At 43.8% G+C, this 22,904-nt stretch overlaps 1 protein-coding gene across 4 annotated transcripts in view; it reads right to left on the bottom strand.

Annotated features, from left to right (window-relative positions):
* The window catches only part of LOC132081824 (ATP-binding cassette sub-family A member 9-like), a 32,374-nt gene that overhangs the window by 2,551 nt on the left and 6,919 nt on the right, over nucleotides 1-22,904 (bottom strand). Inside the window, exons 9-35 of one of the 4 annotated variants that reach the window (XM_059485744.1) lie at nucleotides 22,280-22,427; nucleotides 21,646-21,817; nucleotides 21,059-21,117; nucleotides 20,549-20,659; nucleotides 19,519-19,694; nucleotides 19,116-19,235; nucleotides 17,993-18,131; nucleotides 16,983-17,073; nucleotides 16,541-16,680; nucleotides 15,856-15,975; nucleotides 14,286-14,481; nucleotides 12,693-12,859; nucleotides 11,740-11,867; nucleotides 11,228-11,365; nucleotides 10,635-10,748; nucleotides 10,122-10,292; nucleotides 9,664-9,774; nucleotides 8,914-9,048; nucleotides 7,723-7,788; nucleotides 6,835-6,926; nucleotides 6,225-6,345; nucleotides 5,793-5,910; nucleotides 5,218-5,309; nucleotides 3,901-4,073; nucleotides 2,020-2,095; nucleotides 1,685-1,779; nucleotides 433-552 (exon numbers count right to left, since the gene is read on the bottom strand). In XM_059485744.1, the coding sequence (XP_059341727.1) occupies nucleotides 433-552; nucleotides 1,685-1,779; nucleotides 2,020-2,095; nucleotides 3,901-4,073; nucleotides 5,218-5,309; nucleotides 5,793-5,910; nucleotides 6,225-6,345; nucleotides 6,835-6,926; nucleotides 7,723-7,788; nucleotides 8,914-9,048; nucleotides 9,664-9,774; nucleotides 10,122-10,292; nucleotides 10,635-10,748; nucleotides 11,228-11,365; nucleotides 11,740-11,867; nucleotides 12,693-12,859; nucleotides 14,286-14,481; nucleotides 15,856-15,975; nucleotides 16,541-16,680; nucleotides 16,983-17,073; nucleotides 17,993-18,131; nucleotides 19,116-19,235; nucleotides 19,519-19,694; nucleotides 20,549-20,659; nucleotides 21,059-21,117; nucleotides 21,646-21,817; nucleotides 22,280-22,427 (3,389 nt within the window). Of the gene's footprint in view, nucleotides 1-432; nucleotides 553-582; nucleotides 1,046-1,684; nucleotides 1,780-2,019; nucleotides 2,096-3,900; nucleotides 4,453-5,217; nucleotides 5,310-5,792; nucleotides 5,911-6,224; nucleotides 6,346-6,834; nucleotides 6,927-7,722; nucleotides 7,789-8,913; nucleotides 9,049-9,663; nucleotides 9,775-10,121; nucleotides 10,293-10,634; nucleotides 10,749-11,227; nucleotides 11,366-11,739; nucleotides 11,868-12,692; nucleotides 12,860-14,285; nucleotides 14,482-15,855; nucleotides 15,976-16,540; nucleotides 16,681-16,982; nucleotides 17,074-17,992; nucleotides 18,132-19,115; nucleotides 19,236-19,518; nucleotides 19,695-20,548; nucleotides 20,660-21,058; nucleotides 21,118-21,645; nucleotides 21,818-22,279; nucleotides 22,428-22,904 lie in introns of those variants that run through there. The other 3 variants (XM_059485746.1, XM_059485745.1, XM_059485748.1) reach the window with 3 other exon arrangements.

Raw genomic sequence — 22,904 nt, 5'->3', positions numbered from 1 at the left:
GAAGCACCACACACCCACCAGCCCAAAGTGTCTGTGGGGTGAAACACCACACACCCACAGCCCAAAGTGTCTGTAGGGTGAAACACCACACACCCAGCCAGGCCAAAGTGTCTGTGGGGTGAAACACCACACACACACCAAGCCCAAAGTGTCTGTGGGGTGAAACACCACACACACACCAAGCCCAAAGTGTCTGTGGGGTGAAACACCACACACCCACAGCCCAAAGTGTCTGTGGGGTGAAACACCACACACACACCAAGCCCAAAGTGTCTGTGGGTGAAACACCACAGTGCCACTGTTTGGTTCAGCACCAAGGGCCAGATAAGCTCAGGCATGTTCCATCTGCAATATTGGTATTATTGCAATAGAAACCCCAGGCAGGAGGAGCAGCCTGGGTGAGCTCCAGCCCAGCCAGGTGCTGTCACCCACCGGAGCTGCCCTGACACCAGGATGGCCACACGGTCACACACGGCCTCTGCCTCCTCCATGTAGTGTGTGGTCAGGATGGCTCCTGACTCCTGGCTTTTCAGGGCATCCCGGATGGTTTTCCTGAGGATCAGAGTGAAAAAAAATAAAATAAAACAAAATCCAACACTCCTAGAAATATAATTTGTGGTGGTGTTTGTGGGTCCCCAGGAAGAGGGAAGAGATGAGAATCTTGACTCCATGTTTCAGAAGGCTGATTTATTAGGATATTATATTATATTATATTATATTATATTATATTATATTATATTATATTGTCATGTCATATCATATCATAGATCATATTGATGTATTAAAACTCTACTAAAATAATAGAAGAAAGGATTTCATCAGAAGGCTAGCAAGGAAAAATAATGGAATGAATAATAAAATCTTGTGACTGCTCACAGCCTCGACACAGCTGGACCTGTGATTGGTCATTAATTAAAAACAACCACATGAGACCCATCAAAGATGCACCTGTTGGTAAATCATCTCCAGGCCACATTCCAAGCAATCAGATAATTATTGTTTACATCTCTTTTCTGAGGCTTCTCAGCTTCTCAGAAGAAAAATCCTAGAAAAGATATTTTTCAGAAAATATGTCCATGACATTCATTGTTCTTTGTCCATCTAAATGCCCTTTTCCAAAAATAAGAACAAAATTTTCACGTGGAGCAACTTTAGATTAATGAGCACACGGAAATGCTTTGAAATAATGACAAAAAATACTTTTGACTCAAGTCTCTTCATGAATTCTCCCAAATCCCATTTAGGACTGTCCTGAATCTTGCAAAAAGGATGAAGGTTAAATAGTTTTTCATCCCTGAGTTAGAGAGAGACAAGAAATGTATCTTCCAACAGAACCATTGCAACGTGAGGGACAGCACCGTCTGTGGATGGGGTAAAAACCTTTCCATGTAACTTTTAAAACTTCCTTTTGGCTTTCCATCCCTTTCCCATGGTGGGAACACCAATTTAATGTAGTAGTTTTGGTTTGGTAATTTGAGATTTCTCCAATTTTGAGATTTTTATGGCTAATGAGTGTGGTGTAATTACTAATGCACTCACTTCCTGCTGTGAGGTGGGATTAGGAGAAAGGCAAAGTAGCCTCAAAACTTTAAAAGGGTACAAAGAAAAGTAACTAAAAATAAAGAGTAATAAGAATCAGAACAAAACTTTCAGAACACTTCTCTGTATCATTTTTCCTGCTCACCAGACACAGCGCTGCCCGCTGGGATCCATGCCGGTGGAGGGCTCGTCCAGGAGCAGCGCGGAGGGGTTGCCCAGCAAGGACAGTGCCACACACAGCTGTGACACGGAGAAGGGACTCAGCCAAACCTCCTGGCACTGTGCCCCCACACAGCTGTGGACAGCACCTCCTCATTTATGGGAATTGTGCTTTATGAAATGAGGGTTTGGGGAAGGCTCATTTCCATCACCCCACCCAGCACGAGGCATTCCCAGGTAGCTCAGGGCACAGGTTGGTCCCTCCACTCAGAAAGGGGAGTTTTAATTAGTGTTTGAGCATTGCAGTGAGCCAAAACACACCTTTCTGCTTATCCCAGGAGGTAATTTTCTGACTTTTTTGTTTAAGTAGTCTTGAAGCTGCAGAGCGTTCACAATTCTGCGGGGGAAATGAAAAAAGAACATTTTTATAACTCCAAATCAATACTCTCATCAAGTGTCCCCAAAATGACAAGAAAAAGGAGCTTTTCTCCCCTTGCTCTCGACTCCTGCTTGTTTTCATTAAACATTTATTGTGTTACTAAAATGCAGTGACTATTTGAAGCAGAGTGCACTAAAGAAGCCACAAGCTCTTTTCTAAACCCATCACCAGTGTCAACAGCATTTCAAATCCATTCCCCTTGCCAGTGTCAGCTCAGCACCCTTTCTTGTGGTGCCAAACTCTAACCTCAGAGATTTCAGAAAAGCTGCCTAAAGATAACATTCTTAAGAGGGCATTAGTGATAAATTTATCCCCACCAAACATACTCAGGAAAATTGGAGTTTTTCTAAACCCTCTCACTAAATCACAGCACAAAAGCACTTTTGCAGCTGAGTTTTCTGATTTCTTTCCAGGTTTCCTCAGTGAATTTTGACTCTCTGGTCCTCTCCCCATGACTGAGGGGTGGAACTTGGACCATCCCAACCCTCCATGTGTGAAAATTGCGTATTTCATGATTGGCTTTTTGCAAATATTAAAATGAATATGTTATGTGTTATGTTAGAAAGTTATGCTGTAGTAGTGTGTTAAACATAGTTTAGGTTATAACATAATGTAAAAATAGAAACTATGTATGTGAGATATTTTTTTAAGAAAGGAATGAGGGACTTGCACCAGATAGCAGCCACAGGACACCTAAATCTTTTAGAGAAAAAGAATTTATTGCTCTCTTATCAGAAGAAACGAACTTCTTCCCACGTCATTCAGCCATGAAGATGCTGTCACGGTTCAGAGGAAGAAGCTGACACTGACCAGACAGAATCCTGTGTTTGAGTGAAATTTATGCATCATGTATGAGGTGTATGAATATGCAACAGGCTGTTGTTTTTAAGGGTTAATCCTCTGTTAACGTGTGTACTTTTTCGGGCTTATTTTGCCCAGAAAAGGTACCCAGTAACTCTGTTCTATTGTCTCATATTGTCCTAACCCAAATTATTATTACTCTAATTATATTATTATTTTTATAACCATTTTATTACTATTAAACTTTTACCATTTTGAAAACGAGTGATGTTTTTCACACGTGTACCTGTGCACAGCAGCAGCCGCCTCTCATATTGTCCTAACTATTGTCTATTGTCTCATATTGTCCTAACCCAAATAATTATTACTCTAATTATATTATTATTTTTATAACCATTTTATTACTATTAAGCTTTTACCATTTTGAAAACGAGTGATGCTTTTCACACGTGTACCTGTGCACAGCAGCAGCCACCTCTCATATTGTCCTAACTATTGTCTATTGTCTCATATTGTCCTAACCCAAATTATTACTACTCTAATTATATTATTATTTTTATAACCATTTTATTACTATTAAACTTTTACAATTTTGAAAACGAGTGATGTTTTTCACATGTGTACCTGTGCACAGCAGCAGCCACCTCTCATATTGTCCTAACTATTGTCTATTGTCTCATATTGTCCTAACCCAAATTATTACTACTCTAATTATATTATTATTTTTATAACCATTTTATTACTATTAAACTTTTACAATTTTGAAAACGAGTGATGTTTTTCACATGTGTACCTGTGCACAGCAGCAGCCACCTCTCATATTGTCCTAACTATTGTCTATTGTCTCATATTGTCCTAACCCAAATTATTACTACTCTAATTATATTATTATTTTTATAACCATTTTATTACTATTAAACTTTTACCATTTTGAAAACGAGTGGTGTTTTTCACACGTGTACCTGTGCACAGCAGCAGCCGCGTCCTCCTGGCGCAGCCCCTTGACGGCCGCGTAGATCCTGAGGTGCTGCAGCGGGGTGAGCTCCAGCCAGAGGGGCTTCTCCTGGGGGCAGTACCCCAGGAACGCAGGAGCCTGCTCCAGGGAGCCTCCTCCATCTCCCCTCTTCATCAGCACCTGCACAACCAGGCTGGGCACTGTCCTCTCGCACAGCCTCGCCCAGCACAGGGGCTGTGGTGGGGATTTTCAGGAGCAGGGTGGGACTGCTGGGATCTGCTCCTTGAGCTTTTGTCAGCCTCAGTGCGTGGTTGGAAGAGTGCAACAGCTCACGTACAGCCAGCAACAGCCAAAGATTTCTGTTACAGAGCATTTTAAAAGCTTTCTGGCCAACAGCACATTGCTAAAGCTTGCAGACAGTTGTTCTAGGCAGTCACTGGCAATTGGAAGATGGCAACAGCTCACGTACAGACAGCAGCAGCCAAGGATTTCTTTGTTACAGAGCATTTTAAAAACTTTCTGGCCAACAGCACACTGCTAAAGCTTACAGACAGTTGTTCTAGGAAAAAAGCACATTAAAGTACACTAAAACAACATTAAAGTACACCTGCTTCACACAATGCTGGCTTGTCTGCTCTCTATTAACAGCACACAATATTCCAATACTCAGCTTAAAACCTTCTACTATAAACCTTAAAACCTTCTACCTTTATACTCTAAAAACCCCAATTCACATGCTAGGCATATTTTATTTTTCTGCAGTCTTAAGTTCTATCTTAGCTAAGCCTAAAACTCAAACCATTGTTTCATAGCCTTGCTTGCTGTACTATTGTAACTTTTCTACTTTCAGACTCTGCAGCTGCAGCCAGCTCTGAGTTCTCTGCTCTCTGCTGCCACAGCTTTCTGAAAGTCTTCTTACCTTTACTACTTTTCCCACCCAAGGGGTGGTTTAGGGGAGATTATGGGGTTTTGGTGAGGAAACCCACAGGGAGGGAGTGATTTCATACTAAATATGAATATGAATATGAATATGAATATGAATATGAATATGAATATAAATATAAATATAAATATAAATATAAATATAAATATAAATATAAATATAAATATAGCAGTTAGGGCAGATGCAGCAGCTTATCAAAATTAGAAGTAGCTCACCATCATCTTATTGATACATTATTTAATTTAATAGCATGATGGACTCAATTAAAACCCTGATCACCAATAACGCTCTGACAAAAATTGCAGCCTTGATAAAAATGACAGCTTAGCCTAGGTGCAAGGTTTGGATTTTTGCCATGGGCCCATCCCTTGTGAATCCTACCTGCCCAGCAGTCAGGGCTGTCTCTCCAGTGATCATTTTGATAGTTGTGCTTTTCCCAGCTCCATTGGGTCCCAGAAGTCCTAACACTTCTCCTGCAACCGATGCACAGAATTTCTAAGGGCTATTCCCCATTCAAGAAATATATCATAAATATATAAGAATAATCATAAATATATCATAAACATACAAGAAATATATCAATATATACAGTCCCACAAAAGAAAAAATAGAAAAGGAAGCATGCTAATATCAAAGATCATATAAAATGAATGTTTTTATTGTATAAAATATACACTCAGAGAGCCCATAAGATTTCAACTTAAAACTGATGCTGTGAATTGCTCCCAGGAGCCACTGCTAAAGTGGTCCCCTCTCCCCAGCATCTTTATTTTATCTTTATTTTAGATAATGGACAGTCAAAGGCCATTAACAGGATGCACCATTAACACACCAAACCCAGACTGAAGGTGCTTTAACAACAGGACAAATAGATTTGACCTTTCTGTCCTTGCTCAGGTAACTGAGAATTAACTCTGGGTCCAACACAGGTCTGGCAGGACAGTCCCAGTTCTCACCTTTTTTAACACAGAAAGAAAGGTTTTTGGTGGCTGTTTTCTTCTTCTTCTTAAAAAGTGAGCCAGTTTGCTTTATTTTATATTCCTTGCACAGATTGCTGACTATAATGACTGATTTCTGAAAGTGAGGAGGAAGGAACAAGATTAATTTATTATCTTGGCTATCATCAATCCTTCAGTGATTTTTTCCTTTAAAAAAGGCAGAAAACTTCTGAAGATCTTTGTTTTATAGTTTATCACAAATATGAGGTGCAACAGGACATTTTATTATCCAGGTTCCTTTAAAGAGCTTTCTTCTCCTGAGGGAACCCACCCTTTTGGAATTTTGATTTTCCCAGTGAGAACAACACAGCCAGAGCCCTGCCCTGCACAGGTTTGTGTTTAACCTGGTAGAAAATCAAACAAAACAAGAAGGACAACACTCAGGGGTACCTCCTCCTGACTGGGAGCCACCAGAGCATTCCTCACTGCTTCCCTTTCAGCTCTGACATCTTCATCTTCCTCCTCGAGCTGCTTGGGGTGCTGCTGGCTGCTTTCTTTTCTTGGAGAAATCCTGAAAAGCCACCAGGTTCAGCTTAGGATTTTGTTCTTTACCTCTGTTCTCCACCAGTGCGTTTTGGATAAACCAAAGAGGGGAATTTCCCTGGGATTGAATTTATACAATATTATAATGATTACTATTAAAATCATCATCATTATTGTTATTGTTGGGGATGGTGATGATAATGATGACATTTATAATCTTTGGTTTTTACCAAAAAAACAAGATGGTACATCCGACAGCACAGGCAACATCCTGTGGAGTCACTACATAACTTAAAATACTGTTTTATATTATTTTTATATTATTTTTTATATATTTTATATTATGCTGTTTTATATTATCACATCACTGCAGTATTTAAGGGGCTATTGAAGTCATCAAAAGATCACCAGTATTAAAAAAATATATTTAAAAATAGGGACACAAATGCAATGTTTTCAAGAAGGAGCAGTGGGCTGGGAGTTCAGATCTCATACGTGCATGTGTGTTTATACAAACCTAAATATGGGGTCCCTTCTCAGCACTGCTTTTCCATATTTTAACTCCAAAAAGCGAAGAAGAAGAATGAACAGCACAGAATGGATGTAAGGCTGAAAAACAGAGGTTGCCACATTAACAGCCTTGCCTTTCCTCCCACCACAGCTGGTGCTGAGATGGTGGCAGTGCTATAAAATATGTGGGGAAAACAGAATATGTGAAAATGGCCCATTAACACTGAAACTCTGGGTAATCAACACTGCAGAAAGCACTAAGGGCAGAAAAACGCCAATTCATAAAATAACAGGACAGCATGAGGTGATCTGGGCTTATTTCATTTTGCGTTCCCCAGTTCAAAGGTGTGAAATTATTCTAGCACAGCGGGTAAAATGTCATCCAGACCCACCCAGAACCTCCTCCTGCTTCCTCATAACTGAGGAGGGGCTTTAGGATATGGTATTTCCTCATGGCAGGAAGGAATGATGAATCTGGCTCCATGTTCTCAGAAGGCTAATCTGTTATTTTATGATACTATATTACATTAAAGAATGCTATACTAAACTAAAGAATACAGAAAGGATAATTTCAGAATGCTAAAAAGATAATAATGAAAACTCGTGACTCTCTCCAGAGCCCTGACACAGCTTGGCCCTGATTGGCCAAAGAGTGAAAACAACTCACAGCAGAATCCAATGGAACAATCACCTGTGGGTAAACAATCTCCAAACACATTCCACATGAGCACAACACAGGAGAAGCAAATGAGATAAGAATTGTTTTCCTTTTCCTCTGAGGCTTCCCAGCTTCCCAGGAGAAAAATCCTGGGCAAAGGGATTTTTCCAGAGAATGTGAATGTGACATTAGGAGATCCACATTCCTAAATAAAAGCAATGTTAAATGTTTTCTTACTGCAAAGATAGCAATCAGTACATGACTGCCTGAAGCCCAACTAAATGGCTCAGAGTCCCACAGCATCTGTAAGAATAAAAAAGAATACTCAGTGAAGAAGTGTAATTCTTTAGTTTCATTCTGTTTAATGCAGTAACATTCAGAAATGCTTTGAAAATCTGCTAAACTCCTGACTTCCCCCAGATGAAGAGATACAGATGTTTGGCTTTGGGAACCCTGGTCCTACACCAGAACATGTCACAGCTCTCAGTACATAGAGCAGATTCTCCTTCCAGATGTTCTGTCCCAGGAAAACATTTCTGCTTTGGGTCCCAGTGGAGAGGAGGTGAGTGGGACAGGACAGAGGAGACTTCACCCCTCAGTAATTTATCATTTATCAGCAGTGTTGCGCATAGCTGGGGGTTTTGTTAAATTCTCAGCTGACTTTCCACCACCCCCGTCAACTGACATGGAGTAAAGCCCCTTGTGAGTATTCTAAATTTTAACTCGGGGGTTTTTTTCCATGCAAAGACAGATCCGTGGCTTCAGATTTTCTCTTAGGATTGGTCAAGCCAAGCTGATTGACTTTGTGCTTGCTCCATCCTTGGCATTGTCCAAGGCCAGCTTAGATGTGGCTTGGAGCAACCTGGTCTAATGGAAGGTGTCCCCTGACATGGCACGGAGTGGAAGGAGATGAGCTCTAAGGTCCCTTCCAAACCAAACCATTCCATGATTCCATTCTATGACTCTGCATGGAAGGAATTAAGAGTTTTACCTAATCCACAGTCACAGCTGCACAAGAAATCACCCCCAGCCCTAATGAGTGGCTGGAAAATGAGATCTGAGCTGAAAGAGTCGTTTAACTACGCGCTCTGGAAAATCCCACTCAGGATCAGCCTTCCCATTCTGCAGTGTGTGGTTACTCCCAGATTTTGGGGCAGTTGCCCCCAGATTTTGGTGCAGTTATCCTCAGATTTTGGTGCAATTACTGTCAGAGTTTGGGGCAGTTATCCCCAGACTTTGGGGCATTTACCATCAGATTTTGCTGCAGTTACCCCCAGGTTTGGGTGCAGTTACTGCCAGACTTTGGTGCAGTTACCCCAAGATTTTTGTGCAGTTACTGCCAGACTTTGGGGCAGTTACCCCCAGACATTGGTCATGAGGACCCAGGACTGTGTTTCAGGCCTCTCCTTGCCCAAAAGCACCACTCACATGGGAGTCACTCCCAAAATCGAGGGCAAAACACATCAGGGGGTACACAGGAACCAAGAGGGACAGAACGTAGAGGGAGACGGGGTGGCCCAGGCTGTCGATGATGGTGCTGATGATAACAGAAATAAACCACACCTGAAAATAAAACAAGAGGGCGACTCAGCTGATGGGAAGGGTTAAACTGCTCCTTAAAACTGTGTGGGTCTAGCTCTGCTACTCCCTGTTGAATTTATAGAAATGGATAAAAAATTGGGGAAGATGAGACACAGAGAGGGCTCAGGAGATTCTCAGCTGTCTCAGTCTGAGGGCTGGCTGCTGCTTTGGGCCAGCTGGGGAGACTTCTTCCCAGGGACAGGGCTGCTCCAGACAGACAAGTCAAACATGGGATCCCATCCTGTTCATTCCCATCCAAATCCAGGCAATAATCCCCCTCCTTCCAGGTCAGGCTAGCCTGGTGGGTCCTGTCCCAAAACTTTACATCCCTTGGATGTGGGATGTCAAGCAGAGTGATAAATCCATTTTTTGTCTCCATTCCTGCACCAGTTCAGGTTGGATCCAGGTATTCCCCCATGTAACAGCAGGATTGTGGCAGCAGAACATGGTGACACAAATTTAATACAGAATTGGCTGCTATGAATCATACCCAGGTTTTTGCTCCTCATCTCTGCTTGGTGTTTTGACATCTAGCTCATCCTCAAGATCTCAGCATGTCTGCAATCCCTGCAGTGCATTATCCAGCCATGTGCTCACCATTATCAGGATGAATGACCAAAGATCAGAGCTCCATCCTTTGCGGAAGTTGAAGGAGATCAGATAGATTAAGAGAACGAGGGAAATTCCATGACCCAACATCCCCGTGACCTAAAGGGAAAAAAAGGCTTTTGTTGGAGAAAATGGAGTGAGGTAAACCACCAGAAACCCATCTATAGCAACAGGGAGCAGTGGAAATGATCACAGAGTAAGATCAGGGCATTTAGAAATTACCACAGTTTTACTCTGAGGTGTAAAGAATACATTAAGGCAAGATTTATTGCCTTTTATTTCCAGCTGGAGAAACCCAAAGGATAGGAGGTGAAACAAGAAGGTCAGTAAGAGGACCAAGAGTGTTCTAGCACCATCTGCACCCAGAGTGTCTCAGCTGCCCCCACACAAAACATTTCCCCTCAATCCCTTCCAAGTAAAGCACCAAGGACCAGAATGGCATGTACCAGCACGAAGGTGATGCTGGCACTGCCAGAAATCTTGTTGCTCACGGCAAACGGGAGCCCAAACATGGAGAAGAGCAGGATGCAGCAGAGTGGGATGTCCACCAGTGCCTGGCCACACCAGTAGGCCGAGGGAAAGAGCCCCGAGATCCTCAGCTGGGCACGAGCTCCCACCTGGGAAGGCACAATTTTAAAGGGTAGTTTATTGCCCATTCATGGTTGGCCAACTGCACCCATGGGAATGGCCCCAGGAAATGAACAGGGAATAAAATCTGTCACTGTTGTGATTCTGGGGTAAAATTCAACCCCCTTTTGTCTTTCAATATTTGGTGCTGGCTGCAAAACTTCTCATGGGTCAAAACACCCCAAGCTGCCAATCACAGGGCTGGGCTCAGTTACCTCAGAGGTGTTTTCCAACGTAAATGATTCCATGGTTCTGCACTCAAACATCCTTCTGGCAGTGCAGTTGTGATCCCTTCTGCCCACCCCAAACTTGCCCCATCCCAAGGAATTTACCTTGCAATCCTGCGCGTAGCCCATGGCAAAGTGAGGAGGAAAACCAGGGAATAACAGCAGCGTATAAACGAAGTACGCGGACATAACATAATCCCAGTATTTTGGATTGTTCATCTGAAAAGGGAAGAACAAAGCATCCGTGGAAAATGCCTACAATTCATTTTACCATTCATTTTACTGCATTTCTCATGGACTACATACAGGGCAGTATGAACAAAAAGAGGGATTTGAAACCAAATTTGGGAAGGTTTTCCCAAAGCAGAGACATGCAAAGTGCTTGCTGGTGAGGACAGATGGGTGGTGCAGGACACACTCCTCCATCCCAGACTTGTGGGGAGCTCTCTCTTCCACCAGCTGACAGGCCAAAGCTTGAACAACGTGCTGGAGAGAATAAAGAACCACCTGGAGAAACCCTCCCAGCCACCCTCTCCACCCAGCAGCCCTTGAGACCCACATGGGAAAAATCTGATTTTCCTGAAGGCAAACGTGGTGGTTCCGGAGGCACCGTGAAGGAAGGTGGATTTACATGTGATAAAATCTGATTAATTAGTGAGACTTTAAATGGTTTTCTGACAGTTTCTGGCTTCACTTACAGAGAAGAAGGGGTGGCTCCAGACCTGGATGTGCCTGGTGGAGTTGAGGGACCTCAGCAGGGCGTTGCTGATGACGTTCACCAGCACTGGGAAGCAGTTGACAGCCTCCAAGTGGCACAGCACGGTGAACCTGTAGCTCTTCAAAGAGCAGGAAAACAAGGTAAGAACTCCTGGCTTTTCTCATCTGCAGGGAAGCGGTAGAAAAGGAGCACACCAGGAAAATCCAGCCCTGGAACAGCTTTGCTTATGCCTTGTTTGCTAAAAAAAAATATTACTAGGTATTGGAATTCTGTATTGCTGTGCTAAAAATTTATATTTTGAGGTGGAGGGTCAGGGAGATAAGGGCTCCTCTAGCGTGGACTTTACTGATCAAAACATTTCCTAATTTTTGTAAGTAGTAAATTTTTGTAAATAGTCAACAGGGCCATCCCACAGGGAGAGCTGATGGAGGTACCTTGCTTAATTATTCAATTGTTGTGAGGAGACTGGAGGGAGAGGGGAAAAATCCTCACCTGATCTTCACGGAACAATCGTAGAGCGCCGTTGTGTTCTAGCTCCTCTGTGATATTTTCCTCCTTTGCTATTTCCACTGTAATATCCTGGCTCTGGAGCAGATGGACTAAGTCATCAATGTCTGTGCCTGATGTGAGGACCAAAAACAGAGGAATTATAACACTGGAAAACAAAAGAGTCTTTGGCGATTTTATTTTTATTTTAATTTTAATTTTAATTTTAATTTTAATTTTAATTTTTATTTTTATTTTTATTTTTATTTTTATTTTTATTTTTATTTTTATTTTTATTTTTATTTTTATTTTTATTTTTATTTTTATTTTTTATTTTTCTTTATTTTTTCAATTTTTATTTTAAATCCATTACCACCAAACAAAACCAGAAGAAATCTCATAACCGTGGGGATCAGCCAGCACATGTGTGCTGGATCATTGCACGTTAGTTTTTGGGAAGTTAATGGATTTCAGACTGAATTTTTGCATAGCCTCTCCTGAAGTGCTACAAAATGAATTTTTTGCACTTTTGGACCTGTCTGATGAAGATACTAGTGTCATTCTCTGGCTGAATAATATGAAATATCATCCACTCATGGGAATGTTGAAGGTGAAACTCTGGAAGCAGCCCATTAACTTGACTCAGCATGAGTGAGCCTGGGGTGTGGTGCCTGCTTTGAGGACCCCACACTCTGAAATTGCTTGGATAGAGACCTGGATTTGTGGCAGGGAGAAAACCTTATCTCCGTTTTGCACATCTCCCATCAGGGTCTCACCAGCTGCTGAAGCCACAATAGGTTTCCCCCACAACCCTCTAAAGACAATCCCTCCTCCCTTGTTAAAGCCTTCATCCCCTCCTTGCATCCTCCTCATCCACACCATCTGCTCTGTCCTGCGCTTTCCTTTGGAGCAGCAAGAACCCAGAGCAGGGGAGGATGAGGAGAAGCCTCTCCCCTCACCTGTGTGGTTGTAGAGCAGGAGGGTGGTGGTCTCCAGGTGGGATTTCCTCCCCAGGGGCAGGAAGTAGCGGGCAGGAGAGAGCTGCCAGGCACTCACACTCTGCCAGCCTCCCAGCACGCACAGCTGCACCACCAGAGGAAGCAGAAAAACCACATAGAGCAGCAAACTGAGTGAAGAAAGAGATGAATAAACAGTCTGAAAAGAGATATTCAGCAGAAATGCCTCCAGAATGCATTTGTGTGCTGGAAGTGGTGGATGATATTCAGATTACCCAAAGCTCTGTTGAAAACTTTTGCCAATTTTCATAGAATCGTGGAATATTCTGACTTGGAAGGGACCCACAATGATCGAGCTCATGGCCTGGACATTCCAAAAATCCCACCCTGTGCACCCCTGGGAGTGGTGTCCAAACTCTCCTGGAGCTCTGGCAGCCTCGGGGCCGCGACCATTCCCTGGGGAGCCTGGGCAGTGCCCTTGGGGGAAGAACCTTTCCCAAAATCCAACCTAACCCTCCCCTGACACAGCTCCAGCCATTCCCTCAGGCCTTGTCACCAGAGAAAATTTTATTTCCAGAAGTCTCAAACCTTGATCATCCACCAAATGATTCAAAATGTAGCAGGGAGAGAACCTCAGATCCAGACTGCTGAGGCCCTGCTCAACTTTTTAGGGCCATGAAATGCCTTTCAGACTTCCTTTAGATACAAGTTTCTCATAAATCAGCATCTTCCTTTAGTTCTTTGTACCCTACCAGGAACTCCAGCTTGAACACCAGCAGGGCCAAATGAGTTCAAACAATGGCAACATGAGAGAATTAAAAAAAAAAAAAAAAAAAGAAAAAAAGAAAAAAGCAGAGGAAGACTGAAAGCACTCTCTGTACACACTGACTTATTTTAAAACTTCCTCCATTTGACATATAAGTATTTCTAAATGATTCTTTTATTTCGAGAGAAAATGGGTTTCTCTTGCATAAATTATTCAACATAGAAATGAAAATGCACAAAAGGGAGATTTTGTGTTACTGGCACTGGAAAGCAAAAAACTTTCCCCTCCTCTGAGTGCAGATGACCGAGATCCTTCCTAGCCAAGACCTCATACCAATTAATCCAAACTCATGGAAACAGGGGTGTGGAAGTTGTCCCCCCTGGTGTGACCTTGTCCAATTCCAGACCTCCAGGAGATAACCCTGTAGCAATGGATTTGAACAGCTTGGGCTGCAGTGTGCTCCAGCCAAACCACTTTCGGTTGTTCTTGTCAGAGCCCTCTGGAATTCATCAAGGTTACTGGGACATAAATTGTGCTAAATTAAGAAAGAAGAGGCTGAGAAACAAAATGCCGAGACCGCAAGAACTAGATAAAGGCTGTGAAAAAAGTGGAAGTCAGGGAAGCACTGGACTGTAACCAACCACACATCCTGAAAAGTGCAGAGCATGAGGACAAGATAGAGGCACCAATCAAGAAATGTGTGATTAGCGTGCAGTAGGGTTAGAATGTATAAACAGAGCATAATGTAAACAATAAAGTGGCTTCTGCTCAATCACATTGGTTAATTGTCCAGGAGTCCTGCTGTCCTGCAGAACCCCCTCGGGACTTACATGGACCGCAGGTTCTTCACCGAGCTCTTGAGCTTCAAGAAGTGCGCCCGTGCCATGGCAGAGACCTGCTGCCTCCAGAGGGCCAGGCCCTGCACTGATGCCATCCCGGTGTCCGAGAGCAGCAGGGAGCCTGGCCCGGCCTCCTCAGGACATCCTGGGGCTGCTTCTCCCCACTCCTCCCCAGGCACGTGCTCATCTGCAGAGAGTTTCCACATGCACATTTATGTCCAAGATTACAGAATGCAGGGTGTCCCCGATGTGGGGAGTGATTGGCACCTGACTCCATTGATTCAGAATGCTGAACAATTGCTTTATTAAACTATTGTCCTGGATTGTCAAGCAATTTGTATTCTATTTGCCCAATGTATGGCAGTTGTTTTCTATTCAGTGGGCAGTTTTCCTTATCTCTTCCACACCCACTCCTCCCTCTGGGGAGACATCTGCTGATAACAGCTATTGAATGTCTCTGCATGGCTGATAAGAACTGCAGCATCCCATTGGGAGATGTGAGCCCAGAAGGAGGAGCCAAGCATTCCTACCTGGATAGAATCTGGAGATTCTGGAACAACAGCCGAGCATTCCTACCTGGATAGAATCTGGAGATTCTGGAACACCAGCATGGCATTCCTACCTGGACAGAATCTGGAGATTCTGGAACACCAGCCAAGCATTCCTACCTGGATATAATCTGAGATTCTGGAACACCAGCCAAGCATTCCTACCTGGATAGAATCTGAGTTTCTGGAACACCAGCATGGCTTCTCCACTGGATTTCCCAGAGGAACAGCAGCTGCCTCTTCCCCTGGATCTTCAGAGGATGACTCCACCCTTCTCCAGGATCCCTGCTCCAGCAGAACCACCCCTGACACTGCAGGAGCTCTGCAGCCACAATTCCAATGGGACTGCTGCCAACACCCTGACCCACAGGGTGTCAGGTTGGGTTCTGACTCTGTCAGTGTTGTTTTGTTTTACTGCATTGTTCATTTTATCTTTTTATTTTCTTCCCTATTAAAGAACTGTTATTCCTGCTCCTATATTTTTTTGCCTGAGAGCCCTTAAATTAAAATTTATAGCAATTTGGAGGGAGGGGGTTTACGTTTTCCATTTCAGGGGAGGCTCCTGTCTTCCTTAGCAGACACCTGCCTTTTGAAACCAAGACAATACTATACTGTAATAAAGAGATACTATACTACAAAGAACACTAAAGAAAAACCCGTGACTGTCTGAGACAGCCAGGACACAGCTTTGAGTGATTGGCCAAGGAAACAAAACAATCCTCAGCAGAATCCAGTTGACAAATCCCTCAGGAAAACAATCTTCCTAACACAATCCACATGTGCAAAGACAACAGGAACAGAGAATAAAGATAAGAATTGTTTTCTCTTTCTCTGAGGTTCCTCGCTGCCATTCCCAGGAAATATCCTTGGGAAGTTGTGCCTGCCTGTTCTCTATGAAGAGAGCTGCAGCTACATAAGACCAGCTTCTAGGTTGGGATTCATGAAAGTATAAGAGGCACCTTTGGAGGTTTCTGCAGAGGAGCTGATCTTTGGCTGTGGGTTGTAAATTGTACCTTTTTGATTGTCCACGGCTTCTCCCTCCAGCCTCAGGAACACGTCCTCCAGGGTCGTCATGCTGACTCCATAGTTGACAATTCCCTGCTCAGAGCAGCTGTCAAGGCCTCTGAACAGATCTGGAGGGAAGAGATAGAATAAAGGTGTTAGCACAGATATCCAGACCACTCTGGCTCAGCTGAGCCAACCTGACTGGAGCATCTCCAGTGACAGAGAACTGCCAGGACACAAAGGTGTGGAGGAAAACAAAACTGCCAGAGCCATCCTCATGGAAGGTGTTCTTCTGCTTAGCACCAACATTTCAAACTGTTTTCACCCTCTGTGGGATGGCCAGGCTTAAGTGATGGGCACAGTGGGTGAGAAATGGGCATGGAGCACCACAGGTTGTGTGGGGTTTTCTCTGATCTCTGTCTTTTCATTTAACAGAAAGAGAACTGAACTCTCAGTAACACACGTGGCCCAGTTTAGCCTGCAGGGTTTGTCACTGCAAACAGTAGAAAAGCATTTGTTGCACAGTTTGACCTTAAATGTATGATAAAACTGTGGGGAAAACCCAAACTGCGATGGTTTTGAAGTCCTGATGTGACTCCTGTAAAAATATCTCCCTTTGCATTTCTCCTTCCACACATTTGTCTTTTTTTTTTCTCTGTATGAACAATCCTCAATTATTTTCATATACATTACCTGGGAATTTATTAATGTTTTCTAAAGGCAGTTTATATCTCAGTTCATACTGGCTGTGTCCTGAGAACGTGGCATTGGGGATGTACCCTTTCACCAGAGATGTCAGATTCTCCAGGTCACAAGACTCACTGACATGGATCCTGTTGTGTGGAAAAAACCACAGACACTTAGGTTTGGAATACAAACAACCCAAACCCACCCAGACAAACAACATCCACCATTTTATGGATGCATAAAATGGAAAGTCCAGAATTCTTCATTCATTCCCTGCTCTGGATTAATTAACCCTAACCCTAAATCTTACTGCTGTTTCAGTTAATGGAGCTGGATTTTAATGCAGGCAATTTGTTTGTTTTGATGACATCTGCTCTAAGGTTTCATGAATTCTGGTGTCCCCTTGTATTTGCATGTTGCCAGGTATTGTTGGGGCTTAAGGAGATACCTTAAATGATAGCAAATCCCCCATTTCTTCTTCAGGAACAGAGAAGAGCCAACACACTTCAGCCTCCCATGTGAGATAAAAGCCTTGCGGTCTGGAGAAAGGAAAAGCCAAAGGAATTTCTAGTGCAGAGCAGCTGCTGCCATCTTTTGGGGCTTTGCACTGCTGGATTATCTGTATTATTGTGTTTTTATGCTTTATAATGGTTTTGTCTTTGTATCCCCTTATTTTCCCCAAATGGGGGAAATTTTCCCCAGATTGTATCCCCTCCCTTTACCTGTGTAATCATCCCCAAATCCCCGCCCTGGATCTCTGTCAGCCACTCAGCATCCCATCCCCTCCATCCAGAACTTCTGGTCTAGGACGTTGAGTGATTAGCCAGAAGCTAGGGGTCAGCCCCCCAAGTGTTACCCCATATGCTGTCCTAAATGTCCATTCCCCCAGTCTCCATCCCTTAAGTTTCCTTATTGGTCAGTAAATGTTATCTACCTTCAGTTTCCACCTCCCTTTAAACATAACCTTGGCACCTCTCCCAGGGCTCTCACCAGCAAGCCCCTTGGGGTTTGTAAATGCTCCCCAGAGCTCCTGAAATTAAACCTTGGATTAACCCCTGCTAAGAGTTGACCCCTTCATCTTCTGCCGTTGTTCCAGTGTCTCCTCTGCTGCAGGAGATCAGCCTGGCTGTCCTCCATACCCCTGGGGATGGGGATCAGCCTGGCTGCCTTCAATACCCCTGGGTTATCTGTTGTAGAGTGTTTTTATGCTTTATAATGGTTTTGTCTTCATATCCCCTTATTTTCCCCAAATGGTTTGCCTCAGATCGTGTCCCCTCCCTCTACCTGTGTAATCCCTCTCCTTTGCTGGGATCATCCTAAATCCAGGCTGATGGGGATCAGCCTGGCTGCCTCCTGTACCCCCAGGGTATGGGAGAGTGCCCCCTCTCTCCTGTGCCCTGTCTTGGGGCTGCTGGTGTTCCCTCAGTTATGCCCCAGGGGTGCCCCAGCAGAGCTCACCTGCCAGGATGTCAGCCTCGTCCATGAAGTGGGTGCTGAACAGGATCACCCTCCCCGCCCGCTGCTCCCGCAGGAGGCTCCACACGCGGTGCCTGGAGAGGGGATCCAGCCCTGCCGTGGGCTCGTCCAGGAACAGAACCTGCAGGGAGGATGGGATCAGAATTCCCCGTTGCTGGAGTGGTGGCGTGGCTTTGGGGTTTTGCGGAAACCAAGGGCACTGGGAATATTTCTGTGTCTGCCCTGGGGTGCCCTGACCCCCAGGGAAGCTCTGAATTTGACCCTCATCCATGGAGAAAGTTTCCCAGACTTCAAGATAGACGGGAACCCACAAAGGTGTGGAATAGATTATAGAGAGCAGTGTAGGTGCATCACTTGGTGAGAAATTGAGGTTTTGGGATTTTTAGTGTGCTGTGGATGGCAGCAAGATGGAGGGCACAGGGTGTCATCCTGGGTTTCTTCTTCACACTTCCTCTTCCTCCTTCTTCATGGGTTTGGGGGGCATTTTGTAATTGGGTGGAAAAGTCCCCATTGCAGGTTTTTGGGGATCAGTTATTGGGTTAACAGGGAAATAATCTAGGTGTCAGTTCTTAATTGGATAGTTTAGCATTAAAAGACCTTGTACCAAGAGGGTGTTGGCCATTTTTGAGGTGCTTTTCTAGCGCGTCGGGCCTGGTGTGGACAGGGTGCAAAACTCTAGGTAACATAACAATAAACAAGAAACTGAAGACCGAAAAGATCCAATGCATCTCTCTTTCCTGACACAAGACTGCTCCAGGAGGGTCTCCCGCGAAAGGGGAGCCCCAGAGAGGGCCAAACCTGAGTCCCAGAAGTCGGGAAATTGGCCACAGGTACCCCGACAGAGTTTGGGGTTCTGAAGGCAAGAGACTCTGGGCATCTTTCAGACAAGGGGGCTGTGAGAGCTCAGGGAACTCTGTCTGCTTCAAAACTTGGCTGGCAAGGTGAGTTATGAATTTAAAAAACAAAAGAAATTATGAAATTTATTCATTCTAATTATAAGCACTTTAAAGAAGTCAGAAATCCTAGAGCCAAATTCATGCCCAAGGTTTTAATTATGCTGGACCTGAGTATTTCCTACATCACAGATCCATGCCTGCTGCTTTACCTGGGGGTTTCCAAGCATGGCTATTCCAATGGATAACTTCCTTTTCTGTCCACCACTCAGTTTTTCAGCCGGAGTGTCTTGAATGTTGCTGATATCCAGCAGTTCCAGAATTTTTTGCACCTAGAACAGCACAAGGATGTCCATTCTCAGCAGCCATTGTTTCCATCCTTTATTAGGGGAGATTTAGATTTAAATTAGCCATCAGAAGGAAATTATTCTCTGTGAGGGTGGGGAGGCCCTGGCACAGGGTGCCCAGAGAAGCTGTGGCTGCCCCTGGATCCCTGGAAGCATCCAAGGCCAGGCTGGATGGGCTTGGAGCTTCAATTTTCAGAAGATCCAGGTGGAATCTTTGACCTTCCCAGTGCAAAAGGAGTCTCTGTGGAGTGGTGGGGAACACACTCACCTCTTGCTCCACCTCTTTGGACTTGATGCCTTTGATTTCTGCAAAGGTCTTCAGGTTTTCTTTCACCGTCAGGACCTCAAACTGCGTGTTGAACTGCGGGCAAATCCCAACCATCCCCCTGATCTCCTCCCGGTCTCCCATTTCAGAGAGTTTGTAGTTGTATATGGTGGCAGAGCCTGTTCATGGGGATAAATGGTGACCTGGGTTGGAAAGGCAAAATGTGGCTGGGGGTAGCAATATTCTGGCAATATTCTATTGACATCTGTTAGAGGTGGGGCAGTTCTCTGCTGTTCATTGGGCAGTTTTTTCTTTACCTCTTCTCAACCAATCCTCCCTCCAGAAGATCTCTTCTGCTCATGGGCCATTAATTATTAATTGTCTTCTGTCCATGGCCAGTGAGTGTCCCTGCAGGGCTGATCCAATCCCAGCATCCCATGGGGAGATGCCCCGCCCAGGGGAGGAGCCAAGCATTCCTACCTGGATCCAATCTGAGCTTTGGGGCACCCCAGCAGCCTCTGCCCCCTGCATTGCCAGAGGAGCAGCTTTGTGCTGCCCTGCATGGCCAGAGGGAGCCCAGGCCCATCTGCAGCAGCCCTGGAGCTGCAGAGGAAAACTCCCCCCTTGTGCAGGATCCCTGCTGCAGCAGAGCCACAGCTGGCACTGCAGGAGGGCTGAGCCCCCCTGGGATGGGCTGGGACACCACCCTGACACACAGGGGACAGGGCATGGTCTGACTCTGACAGTGTTGTTTTGTAATACTGCATTTGTATTTTTATATTTTCTTTTAATTTTAATTTGTTTTTCCTAATAGAGAACTGTTATTCCTACTCCCACATCTTTGCCCGAGAGATCCTTAATTTCAAATTTATAACAATTTGGAAGGAGGGGGTTTACATTTTCCATTTCAAGGGAGGTTCCTGCCTTCCTTAGGAGACACCTGGCTGTTCAAACCAAGACAGTGCGATGAGGGGGAATGAATTGATCTTTAGAGCTTTTGGATCAAGGCCACCCCACCCCAGCCTTGTCCTACCTTCTGAAGGCAAGCTGAGCCCACTGAGCATGTTCAGCAGCGTTGTCTTTCCAGCCCCACTGTGGCCCAGCAAGGCAGTGATCTGATCCTCATAAATGTTTAAAGACAGACCTAAAACAAAAATAATATTAAGTCTTGGGAGAAATGAGGTTTGTGTTGCCCTCCCTCACTGTCAAAGGTACAGAAGTAAAGAAGTTCAAGAATTAAGTGATAATAATTAGCCAAAAGACACTGAGGGGGGCAAAGCTCTGCAAACATTTAAAGGCATAAGGAGTTGGTCTGTATTTATCAGAAAAGACAGAAATAAAACAATTTTTAAAAAATAAAATATTTCTTCTCTTTAGTCTTATTAAAACCAGCAAATTAGTAAAAATTGAACAAAATAGTGATCAGTCACATCAATTAATATTTGACATAAATTTTCAAGCAATGCAAGCATTTTTTTTCATTGACTGTTTGCAGAAAGGTGTCTCCTTGTCTTTAGCAGGAATCAATCCCAAGCTTTCATACCTCTTAAAGCTTCTGTCTTCTTGTCTTTCTTCTTATAGACTTTTTTAATATTGTGGAGCCTAAAAGGAAGGTAAAGAGGTTGTTATTTGGGGATTTCTGTAAATGCTTTTCCATGCTCCCCTTTTACATTTTTATGGACCTTAGGTTACAATGACAGAAATGGCACGAAGAAAATAAGAAGTGCTGGGAAACAAAGCTGAGATTTAGAGGTTTGCCAGGCTCTGTGCACAGGTGTGAACATCCCAGTCTGGCACCAAAAATGGGGCACCAAGACTGGCAAAGACAGGGCCAAACCCATTGCAACACTTTCACAGTGGGTTACCCTCTTTATTCTCCCTTTTGTCCCTAAAGAACATTGAAAGTCCACAACAACAAAAAAACCCCAGTTATTTTTTAACATAAATTTACCTAAATCTCACTTTTAGAGACCAGTCTGAATTATCTTTTTATCTCTAATTTTTCTCTGTGAAACAAAATGTTTTGCAAGAGCCCCACGAACATGAAAACAGCCTCGAAAAGTCCAACCCAAGCTGATGGAAGGAGTGGGGAGCGCTAAAGCAGACACAAGCAAGCCCTTCTCTCTGAACCTGATGGCCTCTTTGCCCAGGAATTCGGGGGGCACAGGCTCCACATCGTCCCCCAGGAGCTCCTCAGGGTTTGCTGTGGCTCTGGGCACGTCCCTGCTGGAGCCTCTCCTGCTCCTCATCCAGTACGAGGCCTTCAGGAAGAACAAAGGAGGGGCTGGGATCCCATATTTGCCTGCCAGGAAAGCAGAAAGATGGCCTGACATCAGCCAAAGGCACAGCCAAGACACCATGCTAGGCTAAACTTTAAGGAGTTTCAAATAGCACAAAATTGGTGCTTTTTTCCAGTCAACCCCCTGCCAGGTTTGGAGCAGAAGTAGAGGAGACAAGAAGGGTGGCTCAAGGGAATTAGGTCATGAATTCAGTGGTTTTGTAATGAATTAAAGTATTGTCCTACACATTATTACACTATAATCTCATAATTAGAAAGAAAAAATATTACATTTAAAATGTTAAATATTTTGTTGTTATTGATTCTCTGAATCTGGCATGTGCCAGAAACAGAAAAATCACTCCATGACACCATAAATTTCTTTTAGCCTAAACCTTATTTTGGTTTAGTCCAAGAAAGGAGCAGCCCATCATTTCCTTGATATAGCCCATGCAATCCATGTAAATAAAAATAAATCATTCCCACCTGGCAGAATTTTGTCGAAATACAGAGCCAGCAGCATGTACAAGACTGAGTCAAACACCAGCAGCATGTAGGTTGAAAATAAAAAGTATGCTTCCTCCATAAGGTTGGAAAAGGAGAAACCTATTCCATATTTCTCTAAATCAAAAATCTGAAATAAAAGAGGAAGAAGAATAATTTCAGGCTGGAAAAATATGCAGATGCTACCAAACTATTGATGCAACTCTGTTTCTTGATCCAGAAATAATCTGCAGTACTGACCAACTGTTTTTATTTTCTCTCTAAAGGGGAGGTGGAATGAATTAACTCCACGCAGAGATCTTCATGCTTTTATCCAGAATTTTTCATAACAATCCAGAAACAGAAGAAAATATCAGAGTTTTAGAGGAGATCAATTAAAAAAACCTGATATGGGCACTCTTGATGTGATAGAGTCACGACAAAAGTGTTATAATTTACATAACGATTGATTTAACCATATGGCAAATTAACAAAGTCAGTCCCTTTTTCTGCTGCTGCAGAAATCTCCTCTCCCAGGCAGATTTTTAAAAAATATATATCAAGAAATCGAATATTAAATTACCAGAGCTAGCAAGAGCTGTGCAGCTATGACTAATGGAGAAGTGGG

Source organism: Ammospiza nelsoni, chromosome 19 (assembly GCF_027579445.1).
Source record: "Ammospiza nelsoni isolate bAmmNel1 chromosome 19, bAmmNel1.pri, whole genome shotgun sequence".
NCBI lineage: Eukaryota > Metazoa > Chordata > Aves > Passeriformes > Passerellidae > Ammospiza > Ammospiza nelsoni.
The sequence above is the reverse complement of the archived record's forward strand: the minus strand, read 5'-3'. Positions and strand labels throughout refer to the sequence as shown.